This window comes from Gossypium arboreum, chromosome 13, assembly GCF_025698485.1.
Source record: "Gossypium arboreum isolate Shixiya-1 chromosome 13, ASM2569848v2, whole genome shotgun sequence".
Classification (NCBI taxonomy): domain Eukaryota; kingdom Viridiplantae; phylum Streptophyta; class Magnoliopsida; order Malvales; family Malvaceae; genus Gossypium; species Gossypium arboreum.
The window spans coordinates 126,276,268-126,294,376 of NC_069082.1; the positions used below are offsets into that span (position 1 = coordinate 126,276,268).

Genomic DNA, 18,109 nt, shown 5'->3' on the forward strand with positions numbered 1-18,109 from the left:
TCAATTTTCCTCCTCCTAATGACCAAATACTCAAGAGCTTTCTCCTCTCCTTTCTCTTCTCTAACTTTCAGCTATGATGAACAAAGATGGACAAAACTTTGTTCTTTTCACCCCTTTTTCTTTTAATAAAACTTCATATTTCATCCATTTAATTCTTTAATACAAAAGACATGAAATTCTTATCATGAAACATTTACCTAACCCATTATCATAGAACATTTACCTAACCTATTATCATGAAACATTTACCTAACCTATTATCAATTTGTATCAATTTGTACCATAAATTATGGATATCAAGTGTACATTTTGTCTACAACAATATGATGGCTAGCCACTTCATGTAAAATGGGAGGTTTGTCATGCAAATCCTCCTATTTTGCACTCCTATTTATTTGGCCACTTCAATTTAGCCTATAGCATTTTCAAACATTTTCACATAGGTCCTATTTCATAATTTCACCCCCTTTTTCTTATGGAACAAAAATTAACTAAAATTGTCGGGTTCTATCTTAAGCTTAGGCTTTCTAGAGGCCCACTAACATAATTAAACCTATGCCAACATTCACAGGATTCCCGAAAATTGGGGCGTTACACTATAGCCATTCTATCTCATAACACACTAGTATTATCACTGACTGCAATAATCCTGAATGCTCTTGATGTTCAGCTTACTTGCTAACAAATAGACATCTGAACATGAACTTAAAAATATTATGTAACGCTCGTGCAATCACTAGCACATCTAACTCACTAGAAGATAATGAACATCTTAATAATTCCTCAGAGAAAGTCAGAAGAAAAACACTGCTTACGGCTGACTCTGGACTTCCATCATAATAGAGATAATATATTTCCCGCATGTATAAAACAAAATCATAATCAATAGAAACATAAGAATAGTCTCATATAAATTTTTACCATCGACTTCATTCCAACATATTAGAATAGAATTCCAAAGAGATGAAGAAATACTGATCATAAACCAACTAGACCAACAGGGCTTTCGTCTAACATCATAGTTAGCTAGCATTCTCACAACATAAGAACTCCATCAAAAATTGAACAACTACACACATATATCTGAGAATAAAAGAATATATATAATACGCAGAAAAGATCATCATATTCATTTCAACTATAACTGTCACACACAGACATCTTTACTACTCAATTATCATTTCTCTAACTAATTCTGTCATCATGAACCCTGCATCATTCCATTCACTAATGAAAACCAATTAAGGAAAAACTTCAACAAACACATACTTTAGACATCATATCTAAATAAGTCTATTAGCCGAGGTTAACTTTTTCTTTAACCGTGACATTACGTAATCTGAATAATCTTTAGAATAATTTGATATCTTTTTTCAAAACTGTATTCACTTGTCAAACTATTTTCAACTCCGTCTGCATTATTAATTATTCCACTACTGTACTCTTTAGTTTCACACTTGTGAACTTATTCAACATAATTCTAGTGAATTTTCGTTATAAAAAAACCACATTGGTAAGGGGGTGAGGTCGTAAAGCCTCTAACTAAACTCTCATAAACACACACATATGACTTAGCATCTATCATCAACATCATATCCTTACAATTACATAATTCACTTCAATCAAATTAACATACATAATTATGTTACACGAACTTTTCAATTATCCTTTTCAAACAAGTGTACTTAAACATACATTCCATGAATTTTGAGTAAGTTTACTCGTAGTATTTACTTAATCAAACAAGTCAGGCACATAACATCATATGAATGCCACACAAACATATATAAGCTTATCACAATATAAACTTTCATTTCATTCATGTTTCCATATTTCTCAACTTATGATTATTTCATTTCGTACATTATCACATACATATCATGAACTTCTATTCATACCTTTATAAGTTCCGTCTCATCATAAACACATTTTAAATATCTCAATATCGCTTTTAGTACTATAGAAAATAGCTCGGTTGGAAAGCATTTCTGTCTATAAGTAAAACAAAGACTAGATCGAATCATACACATCAGACTATCACATATTTATATGGCATGTATTTCTAGACACTTTATACATCTCACTCCTTCCAAGAATCGGCTAAACCGAAGCTGCGATACCAATAAATGTAACACCCCTAACCCACATTCGTCGCTAGAACGGGGTTACTGGATGTTACCGGAGTTTACAGAATAATTACACATAATTCCACTATTTGCTCATATTCTAGTCAAGCTGTCTTCTTGAGTCATAGTCACTAAATTATTTATATCTTGAGATACAAGACTCCAAATTAAGTTATTATAATTTTTCTTGAAACTAGACTCAAATATATTTTTACCATAAAATTTTTAGAATTTTTGGTTTAGGCAATAAGTACATTTTATTCTTCAAAGTCACCCCTGTTTCACTGTCAGACTATTCCAACACCTCTTCACCAAAGATTAATTATTTCCTTATAAGAAATTTAGATAATGTTCTCGTTTATTTATTTTGAAAATAGACTCATTAATAATTTTAAGCATATAAATTTCAGCCCTAATTATTTTTCTTTAATTTATTATGATTTTCCAAATTCAAAATAGGGGAACCCAAAATCATTCTGACCTTATCTCACAAAAGTTCAAATATCTCATAATATTAAATTATTTTGATTACACCATTTATTCTATGTAAAACTAGACTCAATAGGATTTAATTTCATATTTTATTCAACCTCTAAGTCGATTTTCAAAATTTTTGGTGATTTTTCAAAGTTTGACTACTGCTGCTGTGTAAAACTATTTTAGTGAAAAATGTTGATAACTAAGTTTATAACACATTCACTTCCTTTCAATTAAACCCTATACATGCCATATAAACCTTAAGATGCATAATAAAATTTACCGAAGTAATCTGGATAGTGTGCCCTGATGTGTTGATCTGATCCACCGATTTTACGTCAATCTATAAAGAACATTTAACATACAAGAGTAAGCTTATGAAAGTTTAGTAAGCTTATAGGCATAGAAAAATAAATCTTACCGAACATTGCACATAATAATATAACATTTAATTTCACTAAATCCTCCTGTAAATCACAAAATCATTAATAAACTCATTTGATTGATTTCAATGTCACTATTCACCAATTCTTGATCTTTTGGGCTCATTTCTTATTTACTTTCATAGTCAAATTAGGGAACGATTACGGAATTGAGTACTTCGTTATCACAATGCCATAGTAAAACTATGGTCTTGTACATAGTCACATATTACATAGCGAAGCCATAGCCCAACCATGGTCTTACACGGATCACATATCACACAGATGCCATATCCCAGATATGGTCTTATACAGTAGCACATATCACACCGATACCATAGCCCAGCTATGGTTTTATACGGAAATCACATGATCATATCACACCGATGCCATAGCCCAGCTATGGTCTTATACAGATGGTCTTTTCTGTCAATTCATCTTAGCCACTGAACGAAAGTACTCAAATCCGTTGTTCCACTTAATTTGTACTTTTATTCAAATATCATTTTACAACTATCACAGTTTAATGACATTCATATGCAATAATATACTATATCATTCATGAAATTTTGATATCAAAACATTAAATTTAGCCATATGAACTTACCTGGGCAAATTCGCAAAAGTCATACACGTTCAGGGACTAATCGGCTATTTTCTCTTTTCCACGATTCACTTCGGGTTCTTGATCTATAATTGTAAAATCATTCATTTATTAGCATTAATTTCAATTTTACTCTACTTCAAAGTTTATACCCTTTAATTCCCAAAATTATACTTTTGCCCCAAATTTTACAGTTTTTATGATTTAGTCCATGCTCAATTAACCCATCAATTGAGCCAATTTTTCTCAATTAACACTTTATTTATTCATTCTAAGCTACTACAAAACCTTTGAAAATCAAAATTTCAGAACCAAACCTTAATTCAAAACTTTTTCACAATTAGGTCCTAAAATCAATTTCTATCAAAATTACTTAATAAAATCATCATATACTAACATAAGAACTTCAATTCCATAATAATTCACCATAATCATACAACACTTATTCATGGTAACTTTTAAAGTCACCCATAAAATCAAAAACTAATGAATTAGATAGTTGGACCTAATTGTAAAAGTCACAAAAAACATAAAATTACTAAGAAAAAGTAAAAATTGAACTCACATATGTCAAAATATGAAAAAAAAAAGAAACTTCCAGACCTCCCATGGCATTTTTTCTAAATAAAAATGATGATATCTCTAGATTTTTCAATTTTGTCTTTATTTTATATGTTTAATTTGCAAAATTTCCAATTTTGCCCTTGTTTCTCCTTGTCTTTTTGCTGATTTTCTTGCCCAAACCGTCCAGCCCATATAATTTGTATCTAATTCCCTTTTAAATCCCTCCTTATTAGTCACTTAAGCTATTTAATCATTTTACCAAATTTTACACTATTTTCAATTTAGTCTTTTTTAATTAATTGACTAGCCAAACGTTAAAATTTTCTAACAAAAATTTAATACTAACTTAATAGCACTCCTTATGGCTCGATTTATGAATCTGAGGTCTCGATACCTCGTTTTCAACTCGATTTACCTAATTAAGTTTTTTAAATCACAAAATTCACTAAAAAAATACTTCTATAATCACACTTGTCTCATAGGTATTAATTTATTAAATTTTCAACTCACTCGTCAAATTTAGTGATCTCGAATCACTGTTTCCGATACCACTGAAAATTAGGCTGTTACACCTGCTACCATCCGAACCATTTTATCTGTTGTTGTATCCAATGATTGGCAACTCCGTCAAGTCGGTGTAAACAATGCCTTTTTAAATGGAGACCTAACTGACAAAGTGTTCATGTAACAACCTCCAAGCTATGTTCAATATGGACCAAATGGTGAGCCATTTTGTATGCTATCTAACGAAGGCTTTGTACGGATTACGGTAAGCTCCCTGTGCCTGGTTTGAAAAATTGAAACAGTTCCTTGTCTCTACTAGTTTTGTCTTATCTAAATCCGATGCTTCATTGTTTGTTAAAGTTTCAACCAAGTCTACTGTCTATATCTTGGTCTATTTGGATGATATTATTATTATTGGAAGTTCGACTGATGAAATAAACTGTTTTGTTCTATAGCTACATAATGAATTTTCTCTAAAGGATATTGGCGAGCTCCATTATTTTTTAGGGATTGAGGTCAGTAGGTCGTCCATTGGCAGTCTTCACTTGTACCAGCGCAAATATATTCGGGATCTTCTTGACAGGAGTTCTCTGGCTAATGCAAAGAGTGTTCATACGCTGATGGTTTGTTCATCAACTTTGTCTAAAGATGAAGGTGATCGGCTTGCTGACCCTACTAAATACAGAAGTCTTATTGGTGCTTTTTAATATGTGGTTTTAACTTAGTCGGATATTGCCTATGCTATAAATCGTGTCTGTCAATTCATGCATGCACCTACTACGGTTCATTTGATAGCATTAAAATGTATCTTGAGGTATTTACATGGCACTATTACTCATGGGTTGGTTTTTAAACAATCTGATAGACTATCTTTGGTTGGTTATGCTAATGTCAATTGGGGTCTTGATTTTGATGACTGCCGTTCTACTACGGGCTATTGTGTCTACTTTGGTCATACACTTGTCTCGTGGTGTTCTAAGAAACAAGTTGTTTCTTTGTCCACGACAGAGGCTGAATATCGAAGTTTAGCTGCAGCTTCTAGTGATATTGCTTGGTTAGTTTCTCTGTTAACAGAATTACAAATCAGTTCTGTTGATCCTTATAACAGCCTGATTTTGACCCTATTCGAAACGGTGGTTTTGGGACCACGAATCTGAGTCAAAAAAATATTTAAAAATTATTTTCTGTGTTTATTTTGTGTGAATTTATGTGTGTGAAAATTTCATTCGAAAATTTTATCGTTTGAGTGTTCCATTTAATAAAAGGGCTTAATCACGTAAAATAAAAATTTGATGGTTTAATGTGTAAGGGATAAATTGAATGTGTCTTTATAGTTTAAAGTATTTATAATGCAATTTGACCATGAGAATATGATATGGACGGTTGTAACCTTATATTATAATGGTTTTATATTAGTTAATAAAGGTTATATAAGTAAAATGATTAATAATGTTATATAGTATAAAACATAAAATAACTAAAAGCCATGCATGTTTATATTTTGATAGTCAAAATTAGCTAAAGGAAAAGAAAAAGAAAAGAAAGCCATATTCGGCCATTGTTAAGCTTAATCAAGGTAAGTAACTAGCTCGGTCTTTGATAATTTTTACGTTTTTGAAATTGTTGCAGTGTAATATACAAAGCCCATGCTTGAATTTCTAATTTTGATGAATATTTTGATTATGTCATTGATGAATAATTGAGCTTTGTGATGTTAGTTGATGAATTATGAAAGGCATGTTTTGGATTAATATGTTTTGTATTGGAATTTTTGATGATTTTGAGTAATTAGGGCTAAATTTCAAAAATAATAAATTGAGGGACTAAAATGTGAAATAAATGAAATTTATGGACTTGTATGAGCATAAGGACAATTTAGCCTAAGCATGGTGTGTGCAAAATTTGCATGTTGTGTTTTGTGCAATTTGGACTAAATTGTAAAAAGTGTAAAATGTTGGGGGTAAAATGGTAATTTTCCCATTTATGTTTTTGGACTAAATTGAATGAAATTATGTTTTAATGAGTTTAATTTGAATATGTTTAGATCAAGAACCAAAGAAATTAGATTTGGATCGGGGGAAAACCAAAGTTGTCGATTAGTCATTCCGTTCTAATTATCGTTGTCCGAGGTAAGTTTATAAGCAAATAGATATTATTTATTTGATTAAATATGAACTATATATGCTGAAATGAATAAATGTGATATTATATATGTGGAAGCCGAATATGTATAAGCTTAAAAGCTATGTGTACGAGTTCAATTCAATCTAGTTACAACGTCTGAAAGCCCTGTACGAACCTTAGGAATAGCTAGGATACATATGTCATGACATAGGATTTTCGAAATGTGTTCTCGTGTAAGACCACGTCTGGCACGTTGGCATTGATATGTGATTACGTGTAAGACCATGTCTGGGACATTGGCATTGTATTAGATTCATGTAAGACCCTGTCTAGGACAGTGGCATCGATATGTGATTGCATGTAAGACCACGTCTGGGATATTGGCATTGTGCGATATGCTTGATTATTCGAGTATCCTATTCAATTCCAAACGGTTCAACGGGCAATAATAAGTTAAGATCGAATGAAAAATCGAGTTAAAAGGTCCAAGTATGTATTCATACTAAGTTATGAAATTATGGTAAGTTAGATGTTTGGATTAAAGATATAAATGTTACTTGTTAATGTGAACTACATGTATGCATATGTGAAAATATACATTCAGTTTAATGGTGTATTCATGATGCAAATGAAAGTATATGTGTATATGAAAATCTATAATTGGCCAAATGTTTAGTATATGTGAGTTTGTAATTGTGATTTATGTGTATTCATATATGAATGAGTATATTCGGCCAAGGGTATATATGTGATCTTAGAAGTGAAAATAATTATGATATTAACTACATGTGTATTCGATCTAATTAGATTTGATGCGTAGTTATATGTTTGTTAAATGCATTTTTGCAAGTTTGAAAATGTATATGAATATGATATAATGATTCGATTTTGTTATAATGAATTATAAATGTTAGTAAGTTATTTATTTACTTATGACTTACTAAGCTATGATAGCTTACTGTGTGTGTATGTTTACCTCTGTTTTATAGATTTTGGAGTCTAGCTACGAGCTCGAGGATCGTCAGCAAAGTCTATCACATTATCGACTGTGTTTTCGGTACTTTATAAGTTTGAACTTGAACCTATGGCATGTATAGGCTAAATTATATTTGGCTAAGTTTGAAGTTGTGTATATATATATTAAGCCATACGAAAATGGCTAATATGTTATGTAGGCATATGAAATTTTAGTTAAGTTTATATGTGTCATATGCATTGAAAATGGTTGGTGGTTTTGGATGTGGTTTGTTTGAATCGGCCATGGTATATACATAAGTATGAATTATGCTTGTTATGTTACTCATGGTTAAAATGATTCAGTTATGTCTTGTATTTGATAGTAATGGTTTAATTTGGTTGACGAGTGTATTCGGCAAAATGTTGAATTTAGGTAATGAATATATTTGATTGATGATTCGGCACTTACATAAATATTTTTAGGCATATGATGAATTGGTTTGATATATATAATCTCAAGGTATATATGTTTGAGGTGTTGGTTATATGTTTCGGTAATAAGAAACGTTAAGTATGATTTTATAATTTGGCTTAGTAAGAGGTAAAATAATGAGTATATATATTGTATGTGAAATGGCTATATAGATTTGTTTGTTAATTGACAATTAATGAATGTGTACAAGTTAATTTTTCTAGTCAAATAGATAAGAGAAGAATTGGTCTTGTATATGATATTTTGGTATGATGTATAACATGTGAAATCGACATGTTTTGATTTAGCATTAATATTTATAAATTTGGTTTATTAAGTCATATAGAAATGGTATGATTCATTTGTATGTGTATTAATGACCGAATAGATAATGTTTGAATTGTTAGTATTATGCATATAAATTTTAGTATGTTTTGATTTGATAATTATGTTAAAAATGGTCATGGTAATATGCATGAATTTGCAATGTAAAAGAAGTATATTTGGCCATGTTGTAAAGTTAGCTATTATCTTTTATGATAATGAATATTATGCCATGATATAAGGTGATATGGTATAATATACTGAATGTACATTGATTATGTTTTCAAAAGCCAATGCTGCATATATTATTATTAAATAAATTTTGTTATTTGATATGTTTGGTTATTAAGCACATGTATATCATTGAGATATTAAATGCTGAAATTTTCTGAGGTAAAAGCATGAATTTAGAGAAAATTTTATCTAACCGAAATATGTATTATATTACTTAATTTACATTTAAATTATTATTACAATATTAAGGTTATATTTTTGAAATTTTATCAAAATATTAGGTCATAATAAGATTATTATTAACCATATATATTTACATTATTAGTATTAAGCTACCATTTTTGGTTTTAGTTTATACAAAAGCTACTTATGTCCATAGTCCCTTCCGGCTCTTAAATCAAATAAAAAGATAAGTATAAGTATGTCTGGAACCAAGCCTTATTTATTGCTGCAGTAGTAATGATGCTAGCAGAGCTAAATCTTAATTAGCAATATTTTTATTTTATATATTATAAAGATAATGCTTATTATTAAGTTTATTGTAATTCTCAGTAAATTAATTTACATAATTTTGTAGTAATTAAAACTAATATCTCTCGTATCTTGACTTGAATGAAGCGGTGATCAAAGTTCTTATTAAACATCTATTTGATAAAAAATTCAAACCAAGTCATTCTCATCTCCTATCTCTAATATTGTATAAAAAACTAATATATCTTATTATTAAATACTTATTACTTTCGCAAACCAACATATTTTGACTAAAACTTGTTCACCATTTAAAAAAAATTAAATATGTTCTTCCTTCTTAGTTTTCATTTTTTTTTACATAATCATCTTGGTGATTTGATTCACTATCCTAACATAATGTTTAACTTTATTCAATGAGCTTATTTTGGAATACGACAAATTAAATGAACCGCCATCTTATTCAATCCATACACAAATTACACAAAACAATAGAGTTAGTAACCTACATTTATATTTTTATTTTAAGATTTCAAATTTCTTATGTAATAACACAAATTTATCCGGGTCCAACAAGACTCAAAAACAAAAACAAAAGAAGACTAATTAAAATTACAGTCCAAAAATATATAAAATAAACTAAAGGCCCAGTGGCCCAAAATTAACTCAAACCCTAATCCTAGGGTTTCCTTGTTCGTCGCTGCCTTCACATGCTGGATCAGCGCGCTTGCCGCCCGAAAACCACCGCCCCTGGTATTGCTTGCACCAAAATAGCAGCTCCTGCCTCGTTGACTTTGCCTGCAAAAAAAGAAGGAACATAAACAACGACAACAAAGGCAACAAAGAAACGAAAGCAGAAAAAGCAACAGTCGCAGAGAAACAGTAAACTAGAGCAGCATGAATAGTGATTAAATAATAGTTGGCTTGTAAATCGGCTATATAAGCCTAGCAACCAGATATTGTAAAGGGACAGACAATTTTAGCAATAAAAAAAAAACAAGAAAGGTTGAACTTCATTCTCTGGTCTCTTTATTTTCGCCTCTTTATTTATTTATTTTCCTTTTCTCTTAAATCAGTTTTGAAACACAAAAAAAAAAATAAAGAAAAAAAGGGACTCACTTGAACCCCGAAGTCGCGAGGACGGGGCTCTTACTCCGTTGTGAAATCGCCTCCAAAGGGGAAAACGGGGGTCCCTTCTTTCACGCTTTTGAGGTTAAAATAACATGGTATTCGGGTGCTTTAAAAACCAGGGTTAAAAACCCCTTTTCGCGCAACTCCGATCGCCCTCTACGGCGACATGACGGCGGCGGCTACGATGGGTTCTCTAACCCTAGCAAAGAAAGAATATGAAAAGGGGGAGGGGTGTTTTGAAATTTTTGAGGGAAAATGAAACAAAAATGAAGATTTTTTACTTAAGTAATAAAACAGTGCCGTTTTGCACCTAGAGCACCAACGCTCAAACAGCGTCGTTTAGACCACGCCCGTGCACGACTCGACCCGCTCTATGGGGGTCTGTGCGTTTCCTTTAAATGGGAAATTTCCCGCTTTAGTCCCTTCGCCTTTTCTGTCCTTTTCGTTTAATCCCATATAGCTTTGTTTCTTTTTCTTTAAATTTCGCCCTTTTATTTTATTTTTGATTTGGTCCTTGGCCCAGATGGATGAAACGCTGCGCATAGAAGGCTGGGAATATTTTCCCAATCAGCCTGTAGTTCTTTATGCGCGTTTCGCCTTGGTCCTTAGTGGCCTATATTTTTTTATTTTATAATTTGCATCTTAAATTTAATTCAATTTCAACTTAGCCTAATTTATTTATTCGTTCACCTATTTATCGGTTTATATATACCTATTGTCCATTTATTTATCAATGTACATCACTAGTTTATGTCATTGAAATCATTTCATAATTCCTTTATTTCTTTTCGATTTTCGTTTACCTTGGTTATTATTATCTTATTATCTATTATTGTTTTATCATTTAGTCATTCATCATTCTTTTATTTTTATTATTATTTTTTATATCATTTTATTTCATGAATTATTCATTCTATTTATATTTTCATTATTGTTGGTGGTGGATTATTTATTTTATTAATGCTAGTATGATTATACCATTAATCTAATTTAGTTAATGTTTAATATCTATTTGTTTGTTTATTCATTTATTCATTATTATTTTTATAGATTGGATTTATTTTTACTTCTACCCTCATTATTATCTTTTTATCATATGTTTGTGTATATCTTTTATACCTTCAAATGTTATATTATTTATTTTATTATTACTATTATTATTGGCACTATTTTTGAATATATCATGTGTTCTAAACTATCATCAATTTTAAACATTTCACATATATTATCTCTTCTAAATCATCATATGTAGTATTCATTTTGAAATTTTTATATGTATTTTGTACTCTAAATTATTATATACATATATACACATACTTTTTACTTAAACGGTTTTATACATTGTTTTATCTCAAATTTTTCTTTTTCCTCATTTATTCTAAACGTTTTATACATTATTCATGTTAAACCATTTTATATATATTTTAAGTTTTATCTGTTATTTTGTTATACTATTTTATATGTAAACGATTTCAAATTCTTTTATTATTTATATAAACCTTTTATCATTATTTACCTTAAGATTTCATATATATCACTTATATTAAATTATTTTACATACTTCTTATATATTATATATTTTCAAAGTTATTTTTACATATTATTTATTTTAAATTTTTCCACATATGATTTATTTTAAATCTTTGTGTTTATTATCTATTTTAAAGTTTTATATGTATTACTTGGTTTAAATTATTTTATATGTTATTTACTTTAAAATTTCTTATGTATTATTTATTTTAAATTTCTTTTTACATATTATTATTTTGAGCCTCTTAATATTTATTTTAAATTTCTTTATATATTATTTTAAACTTGTCTTATTCTTATTTAAATTTGTCTTTATACAACTTATTTTAAACTCTCTTATTTATTTTAATTTGTTTTATTATTGTTCATTTTAGGTTTTTTTCATATAGTATTTATTATATATATATGACCTATTTCATATATATATATATATATATATATATACTCTATTTTAAATTGTTTAACATATTGTCAATTTTAAATCTCCTTTTCACATTATTTAATCTCATTATCATTTTAAAATTGTTTTACATCTTATTCGTTTTTATTTGCTTTATACCTTTTAAATTATTATTAAATTCATTTGTCTTTAATTGTTAATGTTAATATTTAAATGATATACCTTGTGTGATTATTGTCATTATGTAAATTTTGATTCGTTTATTTCATAAGTTTGCATTCTTGTTATTCATTTGTATAATGTAGTGTCCATGTATATTTGTCTTATATTCATTACTATATTTTCATATCATTGACCATGAATCAAGTCTCGTTACATTCATCCAATAAATTGTTTTATTTTTAATCCAAACGAATAACGCACTTTATTAAACATTATACTCTCTATATTTCACAAAGAAAATTTTCTAAATGAGGCAATGTTTTGTGTTTTGGAATATCGAGAAATTGTGCCCTAAACTTGCGCTCGGGAATTCATGATATTGTGTCCTAACTTACAGGATGTGATACTCCGATATCTCGAGACGAGGAAGTCTTTAACGATTGTTTTGAGCTAATTCAAGTGTTTTTTTAATCGACGTCAATAAAAAAGGATCGTATTTTAAATCCATTCTTGATTTTCAACTTTCGACTCTAGGACAATAACTAATTAATTTGGTACCAATTTTGGCCGTGACAAGGGTGCTAATCCTTCCTTGCACGTAATCGACTTCCGAACCCATTCTCTCGAGTTTCGTAGACCAAAAAATACTGTTTGCATAAACTAAAACGTTTTATTAAAACAAAGGTGGTCCAATCACACCTAATAAAGATCGGTGGCGACTCCTGTTTTAATTTTCATTTTCAAACACAGTCGATTCCCGTTTCCAAAAAAATAGTTTCGACATCTTAATTTACTTTTAAGATTGAAAATATCAAGCTCGTTATTGATATTTTTGGACTCTAGAGGAAATAATAAATTGAAGTTTTAAGTTCCTTAAAATTTGAAAAAAAAGTTTGTTGGCCAATTAAAAACTGAAAAAAAAAATTACCCATTTCACCCAGGGCCGGGCCTTGAAAAGATATAAAAAATGCTTGGGATTTGCTTTTCATGGATTATTGCTGATGTTTCTATTGGTTTTCAAGTGTTGAGAGAATTACAATAATAATGGAAAGTGAGAAAGGATGGTATGAAATAAAGATATTATCTTTTTCCATTTAATGCCACATTAGTAATTTTATACTAAATTTTCAGATTTTCATTTGGATTTGATTGATTTTAGGATGAAAATGTTAATGGAGCATGAAACTATTGAAAAATGGGTACAAATGAAGTGAGGTCCATGTTTCATACAATATTTCTCAAAAGAAAAGTTATGATGTTCTTTTAAAGGATAAGTTTTGGTGGTTTTTTTAAGGTAAGGGGGAAATTCTTTTTCCCATTGATGCTTTTAGTAATTTATTTACTTAATGATATGTTAAAGGTTTTTGTTTTCAAAGACTGTAACTTTTTGGTGTCTTCTCCTTTATGGTGCCTTGCACTTTTATTAATAAAATTTTCTTTAATGAGAAAAAAAAAACTATAACATGGTAATACATTACAAAAATGGAAATCTCAAGTATAGGACTCCATTTATTATTTGTAACACTAATTTAATACTAAAATTGGGCTTTTACTTGTCGATATCGGTATGCATTTAATTGGAAACCGGTGCTGAAATAGAAGCATAGGCGTGGAGCAGTTGGCCGTTATCGATGTGCTTTGCTGGGTCAGAAAACGCATAAAGGAAGAAGTCCATGAAATCGAATTCCTTGAAAAGCTGAGGATGCTGGTCATCTATAAGTTCTTTGGGTGCTTTGATTATAGTACCCTCAATTGGAATGACAAAAGCTGCTATAGAATATCGATCTTTATCTCCACTCATCATCACTCTGTGATTTACTGATTTCATTCTCCCGTTACTCCATGCCTTCAATTTCCAAAATCAATATCAATAAGTATTTTTTTTATAATTATTCACTTTTAACATCAATAATCTAATATCATTATATTTTTTTTTATCATGAGCAAAGTAAAAAAGTTATTCAAAATATTGAGCTCGAGATCTTATGCCAACATCAGTAAGTAATTTATGATAATTATTCACATTAAAAATTTGATCTAATATATATATATATATATATATATAGAGAGAGAGAGAGAGAGAGAGAGAGAGAGAGAGAGAGAGAGAGAGAGAAGCTAAAAGAAGGGTTGTCCAAAGTTTGAATCCAAGACTCAAAGATAGTACCCAAGGGACAAGGCCTTCCCCTACCCCAGCCCACCCCCCCCCAACCCAAAAAAAAAATCTCACTTAACTTGATTTTGACTCTTATATTGCTTCTTCTATTCACATAGATCATTAATGTTAAGTTTTAAATAAATTAAAAGGCGAACATTAATCAAATATAGAAAAAGTACCTTGAGAGGATCTCCAACAATAAACACAAAGGAAGAAGGAGATAAATTAGTCAATTTGATCCATTGGCCATCATTGACCTCAATTTCTAACCCTGAAATTTTGTCCTCACAAATAAGTGTGCTAACTGGTTTATCAGTATGAGCAAAGAGTCCTCTCTCATACTCCCCCGGTGGAGGGGCCAGATATTTCATCATCCGCACTAATGTTGTGTAGTTCATTTTCAGTGAATCCTCCTGTAATCCATAACTATCAGTTAGCATTAACCAAATTAACTTGTTCAGCTCTTCCATTTGCGTCGTTAGGGTATGTATAGTGTCCCTGAAAACAAAATATCAAAATAAAAATTCAATAATTCCAACTCATTTGAATCAAAATTGATCTGAAATCAACACAACCTGCAAAATTAGAAAGGTAAAAGAATTTTTCTTACGTAAAGCGTGGGTGACCATTAGGCCACATACGTTGAGCAAAGCTTTTAACAGAGTCATAGTTGGAGGCATCTCCGACTCCAAAGCCTTCATACAACACAGAAACCTGCTCGCATGGTCCAACCCAACCATGGTAAGGCAAGGGACTAGTGTTCTTCTGTTTCCTCTCCACTGGGACCTCAACTAGTTCTTTCAGCAATTCAAATGCATCCTCTCGGATTTTTGTTGATATCTTTTTGTACACCACATCGAAACAACCGAAAGTCTCACAAGCCTCTCGAACCCTCTTGCACAAACGGTTCCACCCTTCGGTTCCTCGCTTCAAATCCGATGAACGGAACTCAATGGTTGGGAACTCAATTTCAGCATCAACAGCCATGTTCTTAACTTTCTTTTACGCTCAAAGGAAATGTTTTCTTAAACAAAATCAGCTTGTAAACTAACTTGGTTTCTCTTTGTTAGGGATTTATGTCTATTTAAAGTGTTTTTTTTTTCTCAAAGGTGGCTGGACGTAGTGAAACATCTCTTTTAACTTCCCAGTTTTTTAATTCGCTTATCCAAGCAAATCCCAGGAGGCGCCACCGGTCAAGAAGACTGTATATGCTACTTACTATAAGACACACAAGAGGTTGAATTTTAATTTCATCAATTAAAAAATATTTATCTAATATTTTTGATCTATGTTTTGATTTTTTTTTTCGCATCTTAATTTTCTTATTTCAACGCCGTATCTAGAAGAAAATATGTTCATATCATTACCACAAAATTATCTCCATCCTTAAAATACGAAAGAACCACATGACAGATACCGACTTTTTCCGAATTCCACCTTTGATTTCATATTCTAGTCCTGCAATGTCGTGGTAGCAGAGGAGTGGACGTTGTCTCTCAATTTTGTGTGATAAGAAATAAACATTATTTTCGATTCTAGACCTTCAGTGCCGTAATAGCAAAGGGAAATGCATAGCCTACTTGATAGTGATAGTTTTCTTCATTCCGTAATTATTGAATATATAATTGGGTTCGATTCTTATAGCTCTTGCAATGAATTATTATAAAATTTATGGGTCTTTAGGATTTACTTTCTAAGTTTATAAATTTATATAATTATTTTAGTATTTTAGGTACTTCTATATTTTTTACAATTTATTATAATTTTTTAGGATTTTATATGTTTTATAATATTTATAAGTTTTATTAGCTTTTATATTTTTATAATTTTTATAGGTTTATCTAAATTTTTTATATTTCATATATTTTTATAATTTTTCATATTTTATGATTTTTAGCGGAAAAATGAAAAATAAATTTAATATTGTTAAAATTGGATTGAATTAATAGGTAAGACCGATTGAATCGAAAGCCAACTGGTACACCAATCCAGCATAATGTGAAAACCGATTAACTCATAAGTCAAAGTGAATTACAAGCAGATTAAATAGGTTAAACTAGGAAAAAAAGAAGAAGCTACAACAGACCCAAAATACCTAAAAACCAGTCTAAATCAATAAAAACAAATTACAAAACCCAATCCAACCAAAATAAAACAAATTAATAAGAAAAAACTGAAGTTAAAAAAATTGATCAAAGCTAAAACTTAAACTAGTTGAGCAATAAAAAAACACCCTAATGTTTGGTTTGGATAGTAGCGTAATAACATGAGAAAAAAATTATTTGTTATGTATGTATTATAATAATTAGGTTTAAAATAAAGAATTGTTAGTATAAATTTAACTTTATATACTAATGATGTTAAATGTATTTACAAAGTTGTGACAGGTTTGGTCTATTTTCGGCAAAATCAACAGGATATGGCCAGCTATTTTGGCCAAGTTTAGACTTTGAAAGATGAATTTAATTGTCTCATGCCCATCTCTAAAAAACAGTTTCTGATCAGGAACAACAACAGCATAAGTTTTTGATGGTGCTTGCCTTGATAGGACTTGGTGCATATTTGGCTCCAGAACGAGAACAAATCCTTGCTAGTCCAGTGATTCCTACGCTAGAAGATGTGTTGGCTCACGTCCTTTGCACCTTTTCTAACAAAACTGAGACTTAGTCATCTGTGTTTGCCATACAAAATACTAATAAATAAAAGGATTATTGAAAAGGGAGAGGCAAAGGCTCTAAACTTCACTGTACCCATTGTGACAAGGGAGGTCACACACGTAACACTTGTTGAGCCCTCCATGGATGACATTCCCGTCATAATCAAAATACTTGATCCTTTTCTCCTGTCGCACAGTCTCAAGGAATGGTTTACTTCTAATGCCATCTACACAAGGAGATAAATCTGTCCCTTTAGTTAGATCAGATTATGATGAATACTTGCGGTAACAAGCATCAAAATAGTAGTCTTTGATGCGGTCGTTGAGAGCACCAAAAATATCCTATTCCCTGTAAAATAATAAAAATAACAGTAAAGGGGAAGTAGGGTCGAATCCTTAGGGACCGGATTGTACGAATGCTCGTTTCTTAAAATCTTGGACAATTTCTTGGCCAAAAAACTTACGTTCCTGAAAAATAAAAAAAAAACAGAATTAAGAATTTCGATTTGGAAAAATAAAAATAGTATTTAAATTAAATTGAAATTGCAAAATTAAATAAATGACGGAAATTGAGATGGAGAACATATAAAAATAATAAAGAGAGTTAAAGGAAAAGAAATTCTTATTGGTAGATTTCAGCCTCCAGTTGTCTCATTCCACCTTGGGTTCAATCCTCGGCTTTTAAATAACCCTTCTCAACTCAAGTAAGCCAGTTATAGTGGAAGAGGACGCCTACGACCACCAGCTCCAAAGATTAGACTTACGATTTTTAGGGAACCTGACTCTAGCCAGTAATCTA

General features: G+C 30.3%; 1 protein-coding gene and 1 long non-coding RNA gene across 2 annotated transcripts; both read right to left on the bottom strand.

The window, feature by feature from the left end:
• Window positions 1-9,773: 9,773 nt before the first annotated feature.
• On the bottom strand, window positions 9,774-10,657 carry LOC108469647 (uncharacterized). Its single transcript, XR_001869173.2, has 2 exons — window positions 10,396-10,657; window positions 9,774-10,074 (listed from the first exon to the last, which is right to left on the bottom strand). It is a non-coding gene; the product is annotated as an uncharacterized LOC108469647 (long non-coding RNA).
• A 3,260-nt stretch (window positions 10,658-13,917) lies between these two features.
• On the bottom strand, window positions 13,918-15,895 carry LOC108469644 (probable 2-oxoglutarate-dependent dioxygenase AOP1). The gene is made up of 3 exons (XM_017770610.2): window positions 15,265-15,895; window positions 14,834-15,152; window positions 13,918-14,345 (listed from the first exon to the last, which is right to left on the bottom strand). The coding sequence occupies exons 1-3, from the start codon at window positions 15,639-15,641 to the stop codon at window positions 14,073-14,075; spliced, it is 969 nt and encodes a 322-aa protein (XP_017626099.1). The 5' UTR covers window positions 15,642-15,895; the 3' UTR covers window positions 13,918-14,072.
• Window positions 15,896-18,109: the final 2,214 nt, after the last annotated feature.

Coding starts and splice junctions, on each gene's coding strand:
- LOC108469644 (XM_017770610.2), bottom strand. CDS start 15,641: ATGGCTGTTGATGCTGAAATTGAGTTCCCAACCATTGAGTTCCGTTCA. Junction 15,153..15,264: donor AATGGTCACCCACGCTTTAC/GTAAGAAAAATT, acceptor TTTTGTTTTCAG/GGACACTATACATACCCTAA. Junction 14,346..14,833: donor TTGTTGGAGATCCTCTCAAG/GTACTTTTTCTA, acceptor TGGAAATTGAAG/GCATGGAGTAACGGGAGAAT.